Source organism: Lepidochelys olivacea (assembly GCF_965140295.1).
Source record: "Lepidochelys olivacea isolate rLepOli2 genome assembly, chromosome: 6".
NCBI lineage: Eukaryota > Metazoa > Chordata > Testudines > Cheloniidae > Lepidochelys > Lepidochelys olivacea.
In genome coordinates, this window is record NC_140416.1 from 36,307,524 (window position 1) to 36,325,788 (window position 18,265).

General features: G+C 41.2%; 1 protein-coding gene across 3 annotated transcripts in view; it reads right to left on the reverse strand.

Moving 5' to 3' along the window:
* Window positions 1-18,265, reverse strand: part of KIAA1549L (KIAA1549 like) — a 208,576-nt gene that overhangs the window by 72,157 nt on the left and 118,154 nt on the right. For all 3 annotated transcript variants that reach the window (XM_084631649.1, XM_084631648.1, XM_084631650.1), the window contains 4 exons: window positions 10,653-10,815; window positions 6,161-6,220; window positions 4,484-4,635; window positions 2,729-2,900 (listed from right to left, as the gene is read on the reverse strand). In XM_084631649.1, coding sequence (XP_084487775.1) covers window positions 2,729-2,900; window positions 4,484-4,635; window positions 6,161-6,220; window positions 10,653-10,815 — 547 coding nt within the window. The remainder of the gene's footprint in view (window positions 1-2,728; window positions 2,901-4,483; window positions 4,636-6,160; window positions 6,221-10,652; window positions 10,816-18,265) is intronic.

Genomic DNA, 18,265 nt, shown 5'->3' on the forward strand with positions numbered 1-18,265 from the left:
AACTAGCTGGGCACTTCCTTAAATGGTCTTCACATAACAATTAGTACAAAAGATTTACTTATTCATTTATTTCAAGTTGGATGAGATCTCACTCAAATGGCTCTTTCACAATATAAGTAAAATAACGTTGAATGAAACAAGCCATCAGTGTTTTCCTAAAATAAAACGCCAGCAGAGCTTGGACTCAGATAGTTTCTGTGTGAAAAATATGCACACTGTACCCAGTCCTGCTCCTACAGAAGACATTGGTGCAGACTCACAGCTGCTATAAATTTGCATAGCTCCTTTGAAGCCAATGAACTTAAGACAACTCACACCAGCTAAGGATCTGGTTCATTGAGCATTTTGCCATCGACATCAGCAGAATGGTCCCTTTGTAGGGCTGCTGTTGTGCTATAGCTTTTTTGGCGGTCACGGGATGGGTGTCGCAAAGAGGACAAAATGTGGCACTTGGGGTGGGGGTAAATATAGGAGCTGGGAAAAATCATTTTCAGAAATATTGATAATTGCACTGGAATACGAATTATTTCCATGTATTACCATAGTGCCTAGGACAAACCCCACTATGCTTGATGCTGTACATCACAGCACTAATGCATATCTCACCTTGTATTACTTGTTAGAACATCTTTACCTAGAGGGCACGCTAAGATTTTAGATTCCATTTTATTTGAGTAAATTGCCCCTTACATCTCTCAGCATATACATCTAATTAGTGTATATATTAAATATCCTGCTGTGAAATAAATGCAGAGTTTTCTCATTTCATTTCTTTTTGCAAATGCTTATGCTAATCACCACATTTTGTTTCTTAATTTTGTTTGACTATTAAATGATTAGGCTTAACCTGTATTCTGTATTTATTTTCCTATCTTACTGGCTCCTAACATGGAAAAGGCGATTATGAAAATACTAGTGTGACATTTCTAACAGTCTTACTCCACTTTCTATTTGACTTAACAGACTATACCAAAGACCAGATTCTGCGAAGTGACGCATGCCCTCAACTGCCACTGACTCCACTAGCTGTCAAAGGCACTTTGCACCCGGTAGCACAAAGCCCTAAATGTATAGCATCTGGCTACCAGTAATTACCATAGTACAACTAGCTAAAAGCCTGTCCGGGGCTTGATCCTGTCATCCTTGGACACTCAGACCTCCTTGGAAATCAGTTGTAATTTTGATGTGCTGGAATAACACAATCGGGTGTTCAGTGGCATATTTTTGCACAGAATCTAAACTGGAATAATATGTTTCACTAGATCTCAAAAGAGGCAGTGTAGACTCTGAATTTTAATCAACAGTGTCCCTCTTAATAAGCAATGTTCACCACTTAATGACCTTAGGTCATTAAATTAATATCTCACTATGGGCTATTTTTTGGTTTGGGGTGTTTTAAACAAAGGCTTCAGTCCAAATTTTACCTAACATCCACTTTAATAACCAACTACCCCTGTAAGCAGCAAGCAATTGTAGAAGAGGTTTATATTATGAGCACTGGAAAATGTGCTGTTCTTCCAGAAGAGTGTAGCGAGAAAGGGATGATCTTGTGCTTCATACAAAGGACTGAGACTCAAGAGATCTGGGTAAGTCACTTGCGACCTGATTCAATGCCCAATCAACAGGAGTCTTTCCACTGACTTCAATGGGCTTTGGCTCAGTTCCCTAATCTCTCTGTCTCAGTCCCTTGGTCTGTCCTGTCTACTCAGATTGTAAACTCTTTAGGGCAGGGATTCTCTTTCGCCATGTATCAGTGCAGCATCTATCACACTGGGACTCATCCAGGCACTACTGTAAAACAAATAAAAATGCATCAGAACGAAAAATGTGTAAAATATCTTTCTTGTAATTACAAGGAAATACTTGTACTATGTCCAAAATGAGGCAATGGGAATATTTTATTTTACTAGCAAGGTACTGGGATGCTTTGTCTCCTCCATTCAAATAATCAAATCTGAGAGTCTTAGCTATCCAAGTTCATAATTTCATTTAATGATGCTCTGTAAACTCTTGACTTCACCTTGTACGGAACCAGAATACGTACACCTACAGATGAGCAAGGCCTCCTTATAACACCATGCAAGTACAAGGTCAGGTCAGCTCAAATCTTGCAAATGCAATATAGTCACTCAAACATCCATTTCAAGAGCATAAAAGCATGTACAGAGGATAAGAGGACAGTATGTTTTTCTAATTTACATCCATTTTAGCAGGAAAGGCACTTTGAAGCATTTTTATGAGAAACAATGTAATTTAGAATTTGAGGGAATGTAATTTATGCAAACAGGGGTCAAAAATCTCTGTTGTCTGAAGAACAACAAAGACTGAAAATCAATAATACAGTGTGATCAAATCTAGGACCAAACACAGAATGTACTGTACTCACTGGAATTGATATTGCACCTTTTGAGCCATTTTTCTGACTTCATCTCATGCTTATAGCCAATAGTTTAATCATTTGTCAAAACCATTTCTCCTTTTTCTATCAATGTTCTTTGTAGCTTCTCTAATGTCAGTCCTTCATCCAAACAGATGGAATTACTACACTTTCATATGCAGGAAGTGCCACCTGACTGAAGATTTTACTAAAACAAGTTCATTTGAAATTATAGAGTGTGGTTAATGAGCATGTCCCGTAATGAATGTTGCATTTTGAATATTCGTTCTGAGAAATGACAATAAATGTGATTAAAACTGGGGATTGAAAACTTAAGAAAAGAATTCTTACGATCAGCTTGTACTTGGATGACATAACCTAACGTCAAGGCCATCCTTTGAGAATCAACAGTACTCAACATTTTGGCAGCTGCAGTTCCCAGCAGAGGTTTCCCGTTGTATAATGTATAATAAGTCAGTTCAGCAGGCTCCTTGGGTCCTGGAATACGCTGCATTTTTACCATCTTATTATAAAAGGAGAGAGAAAGAGACAGACGCGATGTTTATATTGTACCATCACTTAGATCCTGATCCTGCACAGAGCCACCTCCAGGCAGACCTCTGCATCTGTCAAGAACTCCACTGAAGTTAATGGGATGCCACACAAGTAAAAGCTCAATGCAAAACTTCTCACAGAATTTCAGGGCCTTACATTGTTTCATAGTATTGCTTTGTTTACCCAGCATACAGCAGTCCTTCCTGACAACCTTTATAAGGATCTTTTAAAAATATTTATCATTTGAAATCCCTAGATGAGAAAACAGAGGCAATGAAAAAATATAAGTAAAATAGCAAACAAAATGTCAACTCTTTTTGGGGTCTCTACAGTGTAGCCCTGGTGTCAGCTTGCTTCTGCACCATGAAAAAGCAATTAAACTGAGAGAAATTTAAATGTGCTTTTATTTAAAATTACACTTCGCTGGTATTCTGTGGGTAACAAATCCTTGCACCCACTACCCACAAGCAAACAAAAAGACTCTTTTGGTTTTGTTCTGTCATATTGGTAGAGGTTTGAAAGTGCACCTCTTTATTTTTCCTGTGGTAAGTGGAGTTGTACTAATTATTTATAATCACATGAAAAAGAAAGGGATTTTTCTTTTTTGCATTTTGTTATAGACTCAATGTTTTCATGTAACATTTTTCTAAGATTCATGATTATATCAAATAAAAATGCCCTCCCTTTTAATTGTTTCATATTGAGAACACAGAGAATTGTGGGGAAGATGTTTGCAATGCAAATACTAGAAAATAGTCCTTTTTTAAAATATTTCACAGTAAATGAAGTTTGGAGAAAGGTGCAGAGAACTGACAACTTAGCTTGTGAAATTTTGCAGGCAGAAAATTTTGAATTACATGAAAGTAGGGCAGCCGGCTAACTCTGGTGTAGAAACAAACTAAGCTCTGGTGGAAAACACTGACTGGGAATTGAAAGCTCACCAAAGAAAAGACAAAGGTCATTTCACAATGCAGTATTCTGTCTGAATCAATCGTAAAATGTTCAGGTTTCAGACCCTCATTTCAGAATGTGATCTGTGTCCCTGCACAGAACAAGGCCATATTAAAAAATAAATAAAATTTAATTTTAAAAAAATCCCTGATTGCTTTGCACAGGATCTCATCACAATGCAGAAATCAGATACAACTTTTACTTATTGTGTCAGCCATATGAAAGAAGACCTATAGAAATTCTCTTCACTCTTGAGAATATAGCAAAGCTCTTACTGAAGTTAATTTCACTACTAGATTCTTTCTACTAAATTTTGCATGCTACATAAACATATATAGTAAGCAGAGAGCAAAATATTTCCTACTGCAGAGCAACCACTGTCTATTTCCAAAGAGAAAAGAAACATGAAAACGTGCCTGACTTTGGAAACAGAAACTCCTTTGAGTGACCTGCACAACTCTCACGCTGGTTTGGTATTCATGAATAAGAATGTCCAAACTCATTCCAATTAACTATTTTGCACAGCAATCCATGCAGTATCTATGCACCCATAGCCTTTTAGAAATAGTATCTGGATACAACTTGTATCCTATTGATCACCTGCACAGTGTAGCTGCCCACTGTAGTAGCACGTTTAAATCGCCTTCCTTGTTGATGGGACATCACGAACAGTGGGGCCAGCCGCTGCTCCATTAGTCTTGCAAAGCTTTGGTTGTTAAGTCCCAGTAACGTAATGTCGACCCCTTGTATAACTGTGGCAATGGAGAAAATCTCATATCAGCATGGATGGATTAAATAATACATGGCTGCAACTGTATGTGATAAAGATGTACAAGCTAGTTTAGAAGATAAACAACTAGATAACAAATTTACACACTCTAAATAATTTCCATTGTGGGTATAACATGACTTTCTGTTTCCAGCCACTATACAGTTTTTCTCAGATAATTTATCAGCTACATTTCTACACACAGAGAATAAAATCCTCCAACAGTTGTTCTCAGCTTTTCGGTTTACCAATAGGTCTTTGAGTATCTCTACATCTACACCAAGCTTCAGTGCAAAATAAAAGCAAACTCTTAAATGAAAAACATAAGAACAGACAAGCCTCAAGAAGGTTATCAAAGGACAATTATATGCATTTGTCAGGTAAGGGGACAGTTTTTCATCCAAGGGTCTGTAAATCTGAAATTGAAATTCTACAGGATTCAGTTTGACAAAACATTCTGTGTTCTAGGGCATTGAATGATTTGTGAATACACATTTGATTTAATAAAGTCCAATAAATTGTAAAGCATATACAGTATACTTTACACAATTCATACATGTTCACTGTATTTTTGAAGTCATTTCAAAACTTTAAAGGGCTTACCCTTGCAGTTGGAGTTATATTTTAAAAAACTAGAATATCTGTAGTATCCCACTGAAGTCAATAGGAGTTTTGTGTCTGCAAGAACTGGAGCATCAGGCTCATTGAATCTGATCCAAAGCCCTCTAAGGTCAGTGGGAGTCTTTCCACTGATTTCAATGGGCTTTGGATCAGGGCCGTGATGAATTGCAATAATCTTTTACATAAGGGTAAGTCTTCATCTCAAAAACATCACAACATAACACAAATAAGCAGAACAAGGATACCAAATCACAGGAGATATACAATAGAATTTGATCCATTTCATGTAAGGTTTCATTTTATTTTCACTTTTGAATTAATAGTAAGGATTCCAAGTACTGACACAATGATATTGTGAAATTTAGTTTTCTATTGGATCAAAGATGCCAAAAAAACTTTACTGGCCCACCTATGACTTCTAAGCGTAAAAAGGATTCTCAGTAGGAGTGTGATATAGTGAATATGATTACACTGTAAATACAGTATTGTGAAGATCATTAGCATTCTCTGCTGATGTACTAAAGTTATATAAAGTTCAGATTCAGAAACTCTTGGATCCAGAGACAGCAAGTGAGTCATCACAAACTTTGTTACATTCTACAATATTCATTTTTTTTCTGGGCTTGAGTCAAACCTCTTTGAATTTTAGATTTAAATCCAAGACCTACATAAAAACCAGAAATCCTGAGACAAGTACTAGACACAGGAGACTGCCACCACTGAAGCTGGAAAAAATCACAACTGTGCCTGCCCGGGAGTAGCTATAAATAGGTGAGTAGTCCTGCTATATGCAATGGGACGTGTTCAGTATGACTACTGTTCATTTTCGTGTGAAGTCACTCACTGGTATGCTTGCAGGACTGAGTTCTAACAATAGAAAAAAGTACCTGTAATCACCCAGTAGTCTCTAGTAGTTTCTGAGACATCAAGGTTTGGATACTCCAAAGCTTAAAAAAAATTAAAAATTATTTCATCATATTCCAACATCCAACACATTATACATCTCAAAAAATATAAAATTAACCAAGCACTAGGAAATAAGGCTAAAGTGTGGCTTTGCCACAAGCCCCACGTATGGGGCAAAACATTAGTGTGCTGTCCAGGAGCAGACCTGGAGACACAACAGAACTCCAAGGGTCACCATCTATTTCCCAATTTGTCCCTTGCTTTGTGGGAGTGGGGCAGCGGTCAAAAGTACACTGGGCCAAGTCCATTCCTAGCACAACATACATGCCCTGGTGCAGCTATGCCAGCTGGCATATTGGGAGGGGATGGAGACAAGGCACCTTCCATTCCAGAGATACCATCCTTGCTCAGACTTTTAGGGACATTTATGAAAAAATTAGGGACGAATTAGGGAGGCTGCTTGGAGCAGCAGCAAATGCCAAAGGTGTGAAGCCAAATATACAAAGGTGGCCTGGGGTACTGCCTTGAACGCTTGTGGTGCATTTTAGATGCACTTCTGTGCATGGTAGAGTAATAACAGCGGTAAGCTGAAGTAACATTTAGTAACATCAACTTCTGTGACCAGGAGTGACCATGATATTGGCCATATACTCACTCCTTTGCAAGCACTTCTGACACCATTTTGCATGGTTTTTTGTTTGTTTGTTTGTTTTTTGGAGTTTTTGGCTGATTTTGTCCCTGGGTTGGGGCGCTGATAAAAGGCAAGCTGTGGCAAGTTTAAATGGGTTGGGGCACAGGATTCACTGCCCAAGCCACAGGCTGCATGTTGTGCTCTAACTACCCTTTGTGGACCTGCTGTCATGCTCTAGATACCTACAGTGTGTTAACATAGTCCAGCAGGTCCATATGATTATGGAAAATTAGGGTGGGCTGGCACCTCTGCCATTCTCTACTTCCTCCTGCTCACAAATGCAGAGGCTCTACATAGGCTGCTCTTCCTACATGGGGAGCCTGTGTAAGGGAGTAAGGGGACATTTAGTGCCTCCTTATTCCTCTGTGCAGCTTTACAAGCCAGGGCATAATTTGGTACTAAATAAATAATAAAATACACCAGAGTCTGATTCTACTAGCCCTACTCAAATACACATTGAATAGAGCCCCACACATCACGTAGTCCTATTGAAACCAATGATTTCAGTAGGACTGCTCATGGAGTAAGGTACTATTTAATGTAAGGCTAGCAGAAGCTTATCCTAAATAAACAATATATAAAAATAATGTATTTAATATATGTATCAAATATATCTGTTTGTGTGTGAATTATAGATGAAACAAACAAAACTGACCCTATTTCACATTGCCAAACTATATGGCATCAAACATTCAGTGTATGAGGTTAATATGCCACCATTCATAGTATTATATATGCTGAAATTTACTAGATGGCTGTGAGAAACTCATGTTTTACATTTTGACCCACTTGCACTTTTACATCTCAAAAGTGCTTTATAATGTGGAATTCACGAGCAATTAATTCACAATCTAGATCTGCAGCTTTTTCATTAAAAAGGAAAATGTGGAAAGGATTTAATCTATGGCATACAGCAGCTTTAGAATTTACTGTAATTTACTGTAGAAGTTACTGTAGAATTTTAGAAAACAAAATAAAGTGATTTGAAATATTAAACTTTGCAAAGCATCTGACTATACACAGTAATTACTTTTTATAAGGAATTGTATCACTGCTTACTTTAACTGTCGCCTTCTTCTTTGTACGGCTGATGTAAACGTAGAGCAACAACTATAATTTTACATTCAGATGGTTGAGCCAGATAATCGCGTCAGGAGTAGTGGAGTGTATCGCTCTAATGCCTCCTTCCTATTTATGAATCAGGCATTGAGTCGTTGTATGTTCCATGGTCTGTTCTGGGTGATCAGATTCGCACACTGGAGAGTTCTTAATTTGTCATTTGTGCAGCAAGTATCCACATCTGCCATGATTTGTGCAGATGCTGTTCAGGGTTCCTTGACCTGTGCATGTATATGATAACTCCTGAAGGCCCTGAAGGAACCACTACAGCCTTCTGGGAAATAATGAGTTCTCACAAAGATAGGAATAGTTACCTGGTAGACTGATACCATTAGGGTGTCAAGTTAATGAGCACAAAACAATTTCCTCAGTAAATATTTACAGAACAGTCAGTATCAGGCTGAGGCTATATATTTTGCACGCATAGCAGGTTCATCAGTCAGCTGCATACCTGCTGTGGGGTGAATTTAACCAAGACCTGCAACTACTCTTTGAAGCCACTACATGGCGTGCTACAGTAGCACTAGCTAAGGACTTTATCATGCCTACTAGGCACAGACCTGTGCTGGGGGCAGTGAGGAACTGCATTACCCCATGGGGAGCTCTGGCAGGGATTCTGCCTCAGTGAGAGAATGCCTTTCAGAAGTCCCTTGCAATGAGGAGCATGCCTGCTGCTATACCACCTTTGTGGAAGGCAGCATACTCCTCTCTCTTGCACACCAATCCTGCTGCGGAGGCTGGTTTGAAGAGAGGGCCAGGGCCTTCGTCCCAACCCCTCTGGGAGCTCTCTGTGCACCAGGAGTAGCCCTGAATCTGCAGCAAGCATGTGGAGTTGTGTCAGCCATGCAAAGAAAAAAGGCTCCTTGTGCATGACTCCCCTTTCACCTGCATAAATTTCATAATCTGGAACTGATAAACATGTTGAGCAGGCCGATGCTGTGAAATTGTCCCAAGATAGAATTGTCTCAGGCAGTCAGAGATGCAGTACAGTTAGTGATGCAAAACTGTACAGTTTCAACCACAATAATTCAGTTCCCTGCACGGCAATTGGTTGTGCTGGGCTAATTTGCACAATCACAATACGGTTATTTCTCAATGGTAATCCACTATGTGAATCCCTGTACTCTGATTTCAGAGTAGCAGCTGTGTTAGTCGGGTTAGGCTGCTTCTCCTGGCCTACTCGCATTGGTGAGTGAGCAGTTACTCATGCAAATGACTTCAGGGGGATTATTTGGAAGAGTAACTCATCATCAGTGTGAGAAAGGGGGTCAAAATATGGCTCTATATGGTTATTTCTCAAGAAGGAAGAAAGGACCAAAAAGGTGATTTAACATTTCCCTGACTTCTCAAGTGTGACAACACTGTTTCATTAGGCCAGAAAATGTATTACAGTTTCTAAGGATTTTATTTTAAGATACAAACTCCAATAATTCAGAGGTAGGAGCAAAAAGCTGTACTTTGCCCTACTCTGTTAGGGCTAGTTATTGCAACACATATGGAATGGAAAATAACACACTGAGAATCCCATGAAATAAATAGGTCTGATAGGCTGGGTCGAAGACAGTGTTTGAGCCTTATCATTGAATTTCTTGGCTACTGTAGGCTTACGCCAGATCTTTATTGTTCTTCCAACACAGTCTTTAATATTTGAGAAGTGTATCATGAAGACTTATGCATAATAAGATCAACTGGAACCTGCCCTCTTTTAACTCAAGACCATTATTACATATTAATGTCCCCCCATTGTGTCTTTGTCTCCATTTACACTGATCTTTTCCTGTGAATAGCAAACTCGTAATTATACTGAGCCTAATTTCATAGGCTGAATTTAAATGATCAAGCAAAAATCCCCATAGCCACCAATATTCTTGTGTCTTCACTCATTTTATGGAAATCAGAATATTACATGGGTCAAAGAAAATACATTCTGTGCGTACTGCCCTGAGGCATGATTTTCATCAATTCACAGCATCCTTGCCTCCTCATAATACAGGGAAATAAGAGGCTGCATAGTATGAAATGAATACTTCATCCTGAAATATTTAAACCTTGTTTGTGATTTAAAGAAATGTCTTGCAAAGTTAGCATAAGACACTCAGAAATTGCACCAAGAGTTGTTTCAAATAGGTTTTCAAACACAGTTCCTCTGCTCTTCACTTCAAGGCCTTCACCCGTTCACCACTCTATTGGTTTCAAAAGCACCTGGATCTGTTGACATTCAGAGCACTACAAAGTCCATCTATTTCAACAGGCATTTGGACTCTAATTCTGCTCCTGCTAAAGTTAATGTCAAAACTCCCATTGATATAATGGTGCAAAATCAGGCCATTGCTGAGGGCTGATGCTTGTGGGGTAGAGAGAGAGCGAGGGATGTCTTGTTATGTTTTCTTGATTCAGTGCTGGCTTTATACTTGTGTGAGATCTGCTGCTGTTTTGTCACTGGGAGACGGGTGTGGGGAGGAAGAAGTTTTATGCATTCTTAAATATTGACCAGGGTTCCTAGAGGCTGGTATAGGTGTCTATTTAACAAGTTAAACTGAAATAAATAAATAAATAAATAAATAAATAAATAAAATAAAACGCCTTTTAAATTTCCATTTGTTACACTTCAAAGTACCTCAAGCAGCATCAGCAAATCAGAACACTATAATGTAAGAGCTTACATTCTGCAATGGTCAGTGGCGGGTAGGTAAGGTAGAATCCCACCAGCTCAGCTGAAAGCTGATTAAGAAGGTAGCTGGAGGTGGTGCCATTTAGGGCTGTACTTTGATTGCTCACCACATAAAACAAAGTGACCGCTTGGGAGACATTTGACGTGTTCAAAATCTGAAACAAAACAAAAGTAAGGAAATGGTGGGAGGCTACATTTCAACTCGTTAGTTCACACATTTTATATAGTCAGTCCGAATAACAAATCAGAGAAATGTTGACTGTGATCATCACTTTCTGTAAGAAGGATGTGCTCTCTTTAGCACATGTAGCTGCATTACCGAACAGAGACCGGTGGAACAGGAGTGGCCCTAAGTGAGGACCAGAAATTCTATTCCTGATTTTCAATGGAAAAATGGCAAAAATACAAGGAGGGTGAGACTGATTATTTGATAGATAAAATATTAAAAAGGCTTTACTCAGGGAAAGCGGTGTCACGTCCCCATCCCCTCCATGAGATCCTCAAGGGGCATCAGTCCCTTCTCTATCATCCTACTGAGGTGGCACAAATCTCCTCCTCTCTCATCCACCTTCATGGGAAAAAGGTCCTCCCCTTTCTTTCTGATCTTACTGCTCTGTTGAATGGCTGTCTGCTCCCTTCCTCACACCCATCTCTGAGCCTGCCTCTATCCATACCGTGACTGGCATCTACTAAGGAGTCCAGGAAGGGAAAAGGGGTGCTGAGAGAAGCTCCGTTGTACCTCCCATCTCCTCCTATATTGCCACACATACCAGACACAAACTAGGAGCTTATTGAGGTATAAAAGAAAAAAATGTTAACTTTACTGTTTTTATGTAGGTTTTGCTTTATGCTTATTCATATAAATCATCATTTAATTTAACTGCCTCTTTTTAGGGTTATAGAGTAACAGCCGTGTTAGTCTGTATTCGCAAAAAGAAAAGGAGTACTTGTGGCACCTTAGAGACTAACCAATTTATTTGAGCATAAGCTTTCGTGAGCTACAGCTCACTTCATCGGATGCATACTGTGGAAAGTGTAGAAGGTCTTTTCATACACACAAAGCATGAAAAAATGGGTGTTTACCACTACAAAAGGTTTTCTCTCCCCCCACCCCACTCTCCTGCTGGTAATAGCTTATCTAAAGTGATCACTCTCCTTACAATGTGTATGATAATCAAGTTGGGCCATTTCCAGCACAAATCCAGGTTTTCTCCCCCCCGCCCCCAACACACACACACAGAAACCCACTCTCCTGTTGGTAATAGCTTATCTAAAGTGATCACTCTCCTTACAATGTGTATGATAATCAAGGTGGGCCATGTGGGCCATTTCCAGCACAAATCCAGGGTTTAACAAGAATGTCTGGGGCGGGGGTAGGAAAAAACAAGGGTTAATAGGTTACCTTGCATAATGACTTAGCCACTCCCAGTCTCTATTCAAGCCTAAGTTAATTGTATCCAATTTGCAAATGAATTCCAATTCAACAGTCTCTCGCTGGCATCTGGTTTTGAAGATTTTTTGTTGTAATATCGCAACTTTCATGTCTGTAATCGCGTGACCAGAGAGATTGAAGTATTCTCCGACTGGTTTATGAATGTTATAATTCTTGACATCTCATTTGTGTCCATTTATTCTTTTACGTAGAGACTGTCCAGTTTGACCAATGTACATGGCAGAGGGGCATTGCTGGCACATGATGGCATATATCACATTGGTGGATGTGCAGGTGAACGAGCCTCTGATAGTGTGGCTGATGTTATTAGGCCCTGTGATGGTGTCCCCTGAATAGATATGTGGGCACAGTTGGCAACGGGCTTTGTTGCAAGGATAGGTTCCTGGGTTAGTGGTTCTGTTGTGTGGTATGTGGTTGCTGGTGAGTATTTGCTTCAGGTTGGGGGGCTGTCTGTAGGCAAGGACTGGCCTGTCTCCCAAGATTTGTGAGAGTGTTGGGTCATCCTTCAGGATAGGTTGTAGATCCTTAATAATGCTGTCAAGGTTCCTCCCCCACTCTGAACTCTAGGGTACAGATGTGGGGACCTGCATGAAAAACCTCCTAAGCTTATCTTTACCAGCTTAGGTCAAAACTTCCCCAAGGTACAAAATATTCCACCCGTTGTCCTTGGACTGGCCGCTACCACCACCAAACTAATACTGGTTACTGGGGAAGAGCTGTTTGGACGTGTCCTTCCCCCCAAATACTTCCCACAACCTTGCACCCCACTTCCTGGACAAGGTTTGGTAAAAAGCCTCACCAATTTGCCTAGGTGACTACAGACCCAGACCCTGGGATCTTAAGAACAATGAACAATCCTCCCAACACTTGCACCCCCCCTTTTCTGGGAAATGTTGGATAAAAAGCCTCACCAATTTGCATAGGTGACCACAGACCCAAACCCTTGGATCTGAGGACAATGAAAAAGCATTCAGTTTTTTACAAGAAGACTTTTAATAAAAAATAGAAGTAAATAGAAATAAAGAAATCCCCCCTGTAAAATCAGGATGGTAGATATCTTACAGGGTAATTAGATTCAAAAACATAGAGAACCCCTCTAGGCAAAACCTTAAGTTACAAAAAAGATACACAGACAGAAATAGTTATTCTATTCAGCACAATTCTTTTCACAGCCATTTAAAGAAATCATAATCTAACACATACCTAGCTAGATTACTTACTAAAAGTTCTAAGACTCCATTCCTGGTCTATCCCCGGCAAAGACCCAGCATACAGACAGACACAGACCCTTTGTTTCTCTCCCTCCTCCCAGCTTTTGAAAGTATCTTGTCTCCTCATTGGTCATTTTGGTCAGCTGCCAGCGAGGTTACCTTTAGCTTCTTAACCCTTTACAGGTGAGAGGAGCTTTCCCCTGGCCAGGATGGATTTCAAAGGGGTTTACCCTTCCCTTTATATTTATGACAAATGCATTGGAGGGCTTTCAGTTGGGGACTGAAGGTGACGGCTAGTGGCTTTCTGTTATTTTCTTTGTTAGGCCTGTCCTGTAGTAGGTGACTTCTGGGAACTCTTCTGGCTCTATCAATCTGTTTCTTCACTTCCGCAGGTGGGTATTGTAGTTGTAAGAATGCTTGATAGAGATCTTGTAGGTGTTTGTCTCTGTCTGAGGGGTTGGAGCAAATGCGGTTGTATCGCAGAGCTTGGCTGTAGACGATGGATCGTGTGGTGTGGTCAGGGTGAAAGCTGGAGGCATGTAGGTAGGAATAGCGGTCAGTGGGTTTCCGGTATAGGGTGGTGTTTATGTGACCATCGTTTATTAGCACTGTAGTGTCCAGGAAGTGGATCTCTTGTGTGGACTGGACCAGGCTGAGGTTGATGGTGGGATGGAAATTGTTGAAATCATGGTGGAACTATCAACTGCATGAAAAAACTTGTACAGATACAGACAGACATCATCTTCCTTTCCAAATGCAAACAGATGGACATCGTACCAAAAGGACTGAAGGTAAAAAATCCATTACAATCTACATAGCACACAGACTATGCTGACAGCTTGTGCCACACGCTCTCAAAGAAACTGCGGAACCACCTGATCAACATCCTCTATAGCAAACAGGGAAAGATAAAGAATGAGCTCTCAAAAATGGATACTCTCATAAAAAACCAACCTTCCACACAAACTTCCTCTTGGCTGGACTTTACTAAAACTAGACAAGCCATTTACAACACACACTTTGCTTCTCTACAAAAGAAAAAGGACACTAAACTTTCTAAACTACTACATGCCACAAGGGGCCACAGCAATGGTTCCCTCAACCCACCCAGCAATATTGTTAACCTATCCAACTATATTCTTAGCCCAGCAGAAGCAGCTGTCCTATCTCGGGGCCTCTCCTTCTGCCCCTCCACCCCCACGAACATGATACAGTTCTGTGGTGACCTAGAATCCTATTTTCGACGTCTCCGACTCAAGGAATATTTCCAACACAACTCTGAACAACATACTAATCCACAGAGACCTCCCTACCAACACTACATAAAGAAGGATTCTAGGTGGACTCCTCCTGAAGGTCGAGACAGTAGACTGGACTTCTACACAGAGTGCTTCCGCCGACATGCACGGGCTGAAATTGTGGAAAAGCAGCATCATTTGCCCCACAACCTCAGCCATACAGAACACAATGCCATCCACAGCCTCAGAAACAACTCTGACATCATAATCAAAAAGGCTGACAAAGGAGGTGCTGTTGTCATCATGAATACATCGGAATATGAACAAGAGGCTGCTCTCTAACACCACTTTCTACAAGCCATTACCCTCTGATCCCACTGAGAGTTACCAAAAGAAACTACAGCATTTGCTCAAGAAACTCCCTGAAAAAGCACAAGATCAAATCCGCACAGACACACCCCTGGAACCCCGACCTGGGATATTCTATCTACTACCCAAGATCCATAAACCTGGAAATCCTGGGCGCCCCATCATCTCAGGCATTGGCACCCTGACAGCAGGATTGTCTGGCTATGTAGACTCCCTCCTCAGGCTCTACGCTACCAGCACTCCCAGCTACCTTCAAGACACCACTGACTTCCTGAGGAAACTACAATCCATCGGTGATCTTCCTGATAACACCATCCTGGCCACTATGGATGTAGAAGCCCTCTACACCAACATTCCACACAAAGATGGACTACAAGCCATCAAGAACACTATCCCCGATAATGTCACGGCTAACCTGGTGGCTGAACTTTGTGACTTTCTCCTTACCCATAACTATTTTACATTTGGGGACAATGTATACCTTCAGATCAGTGGCACTGCTATGGGTACCCGCATGGCCCCACAGTATGCCAACATTTTTATGGCTGACTTAGAACAACGCCTCCTCAGCTCTCGTCCCCTAACGCCCCTCCTCTACTTGCGCTATATTGATGACATCTTCATCATCTGGACCCATGGAAAAGAAGCCCTTGAGGAATTCCACCATGATTTCAACAATTTCCATCCCACCATCAACCTCAGCCTGGTCCAGTCCACACAAGAGATCCACTTCCTGGACACTACAGTGCTAATAAACGATGGTCACATAAACACCACCCTATACCGGAAACCCACTGACCGCTATTCCTACCTACATGCCTCCAGCTTTCACCCTGACCACACCACACGATCCATCGTCTACAGCCAAGCTCTGCGATACAACCGCATTTGCTCCAACCCCTCAGACAGAGACAAACACCTACAAGATCTCTATCAAGCATTCTTACAACTACAATACCCACCTGCGGAAGTGAAGAAACAGATTGATAGAGCCAGAAGAGTTCCCAGAAGTCACCTACTACAGGACAGGCCTAACAAAGAAAATAACAGAAAGCCACTAGCCGTCACCTTCAGCCCCCAACTAAAACCCCTCCAATGCATTATTAAGGATCTACAACCTATCCTGAAGGATGACCCAACACTCTCACAAATCTTGGGAGACAGGCCAGTCCTTGCCTACAGACAGCCCCCTAACCTGAAGCAAATACTCACCAGCAACCACATACCACACAACAGAACCACTAACCCAGGAACCTATCCTTGCAACAAAGCCCGTTGCCAACTGTGCTCACATATCTATTCAGAGGACACCATCACGGGCCTAATAACATCAGCCACACTATCAGAGGCTCGTTCACCTGCACATCCACCAATGTGATATATGCCATCATGTGCCAGCAATGCCCCTCTGCCATGTACATTGGTCAAACTGGACAGTCTCTACGTAAAAGAATAAATGGACACAAATGAGATGTCAAGAATTATAACATTCATAAACCAGTCGGAGAACACTTCAATCTCTCTGGTCACGCGATTACAGACATGAAAGTTGCGATATTACAACAAAAAAACTTCAAAACCAGATGCCAGCGAGAGACTGTTGAATTGGAATTCATTTGCAAATTGGATACAATTAACTTAGGCTTGAATAGAGACTGGGAGTGGCTAAGTCATTATGCAAGGTAACCTATTTCCCCTTGTTTTTTCCTTACCCCCCCCCAGACATTCTTGTTAAACCCTGGATTTGTGCTGGAAATGGCCCACATGGCCCACCTTGATTATCATACACATTGTAAGGAGAGTGATCACTTTAGATAAGCTATTACCAACAGGAGAGTGGGTTTCTGTGTGTGTGTGTGTTGGGGGCGGGGGGGAGAAAACCTGGATTTGTGCTGGAAATGGCCCAACTTGATTATCATACACATTGTAAGGAGAGTGATCACTTTAGATAAGCTATTACCAGCAGGAGAGTGGGGTGGAGGGAGAGAAAACCTTTTGTAGTGGTAAACACCCATTTTTTCATGCTTTGTGTGTATAAAAAGACCTTCTATACTTTCCACAGTATGCATCCGATGAAGTGAGCTGTAGCTCATGAAAGCTTATGCTCAAATAAATTGGTTAGTCTCTAAGGTGCCACAAGTACTCCTTTTCTTTTTAGGGTTATAGTCAACACACAATATATGTCACTGTATAGTCACTCAATAGAATTCTCTGCTCTGATCATCACTGGTGATTCTACAGGATATCAAACACACACAGGACTGTAATCAATAAACCCAACATTTAATGTATTTGTCACTAACACAGGCTTTATAAGGATATGAGTACACTGCAACATAAGCCTGAGCTTGAGCTCAGCTTAAGGCTAACTCCCCCTTGCATCTACATTGCAATTGCTCAGACCCGAAGGCTGGAGGGTCTGAGCTCGAGTTAAGCCAGGACCCAGAGTCCAAGCCCTATTTTTTGGCAGCATAGATGCAGCCCTGCTTGACTCAGGTCCCAGGAGTCAGTCAGAAGTATCCCACAGTTCCTTGGGACAATTTCCATAGTCCTTTCTATCCCAACAATCTGCAATCCACTCTATTGAAAACAGAAGCCAGCCCCTACCACCCGCCTCATGCGAATGGCAGAGTTAACCCATTCTTCTCTGATCACCAATCTGCAAGCACACTATCAGAGAGCCTCCTGGGTTTGCAATGGAAAGTGAACCTATCAAGCCTTTTGTAAAGTGAACTGCTTCCGGGTCACAGGAGCACAGCCAGATTTTGGTGAATCTCTGGTGCAAGGCCAGTAAAACTGTGGAAAAGCAAAAGCACCAGGAATGACCACGTGTACCAGCAGACAGATAAAAAGCTGGCAGCTCTGCAGATTCTCCAGACAGGTTATCATTGTAGGGAGCATATTAAGAGGCTGAAGAGTGAATACCAGAAGACCAGGGACAAGAACGGCACTTTGGGCAACCTGCCAATTACATGCTCATTTTATGATTACTTTGACTAGGTCTGGGGCTCTGCGCCCAGCATGGAACCATCCATGTTTCATGAGGACCTGGTGAGCTGGGATGGTGCCCTGCTGGCCCCTGAAATCAGCATGGGAACTGATAGGAGCCCAGTACCAGGCTCCCAGTCAAGAGCATGAAGTGACTCTTTTAATAGAACTAATCACAGAGGAGTAACTACATGAGTAACTTTAGGCATGTGAGGACTCTCCTCTCCCATAAATCTTTGTACAATCTTTGCAGAATCAAGCCCATGGTGCACAGGACAGATTTACTAACATGGAGCACATAGGACACAAAGAAAGGCGATTCATTCCCTTGGTTCTGATCCTGCAA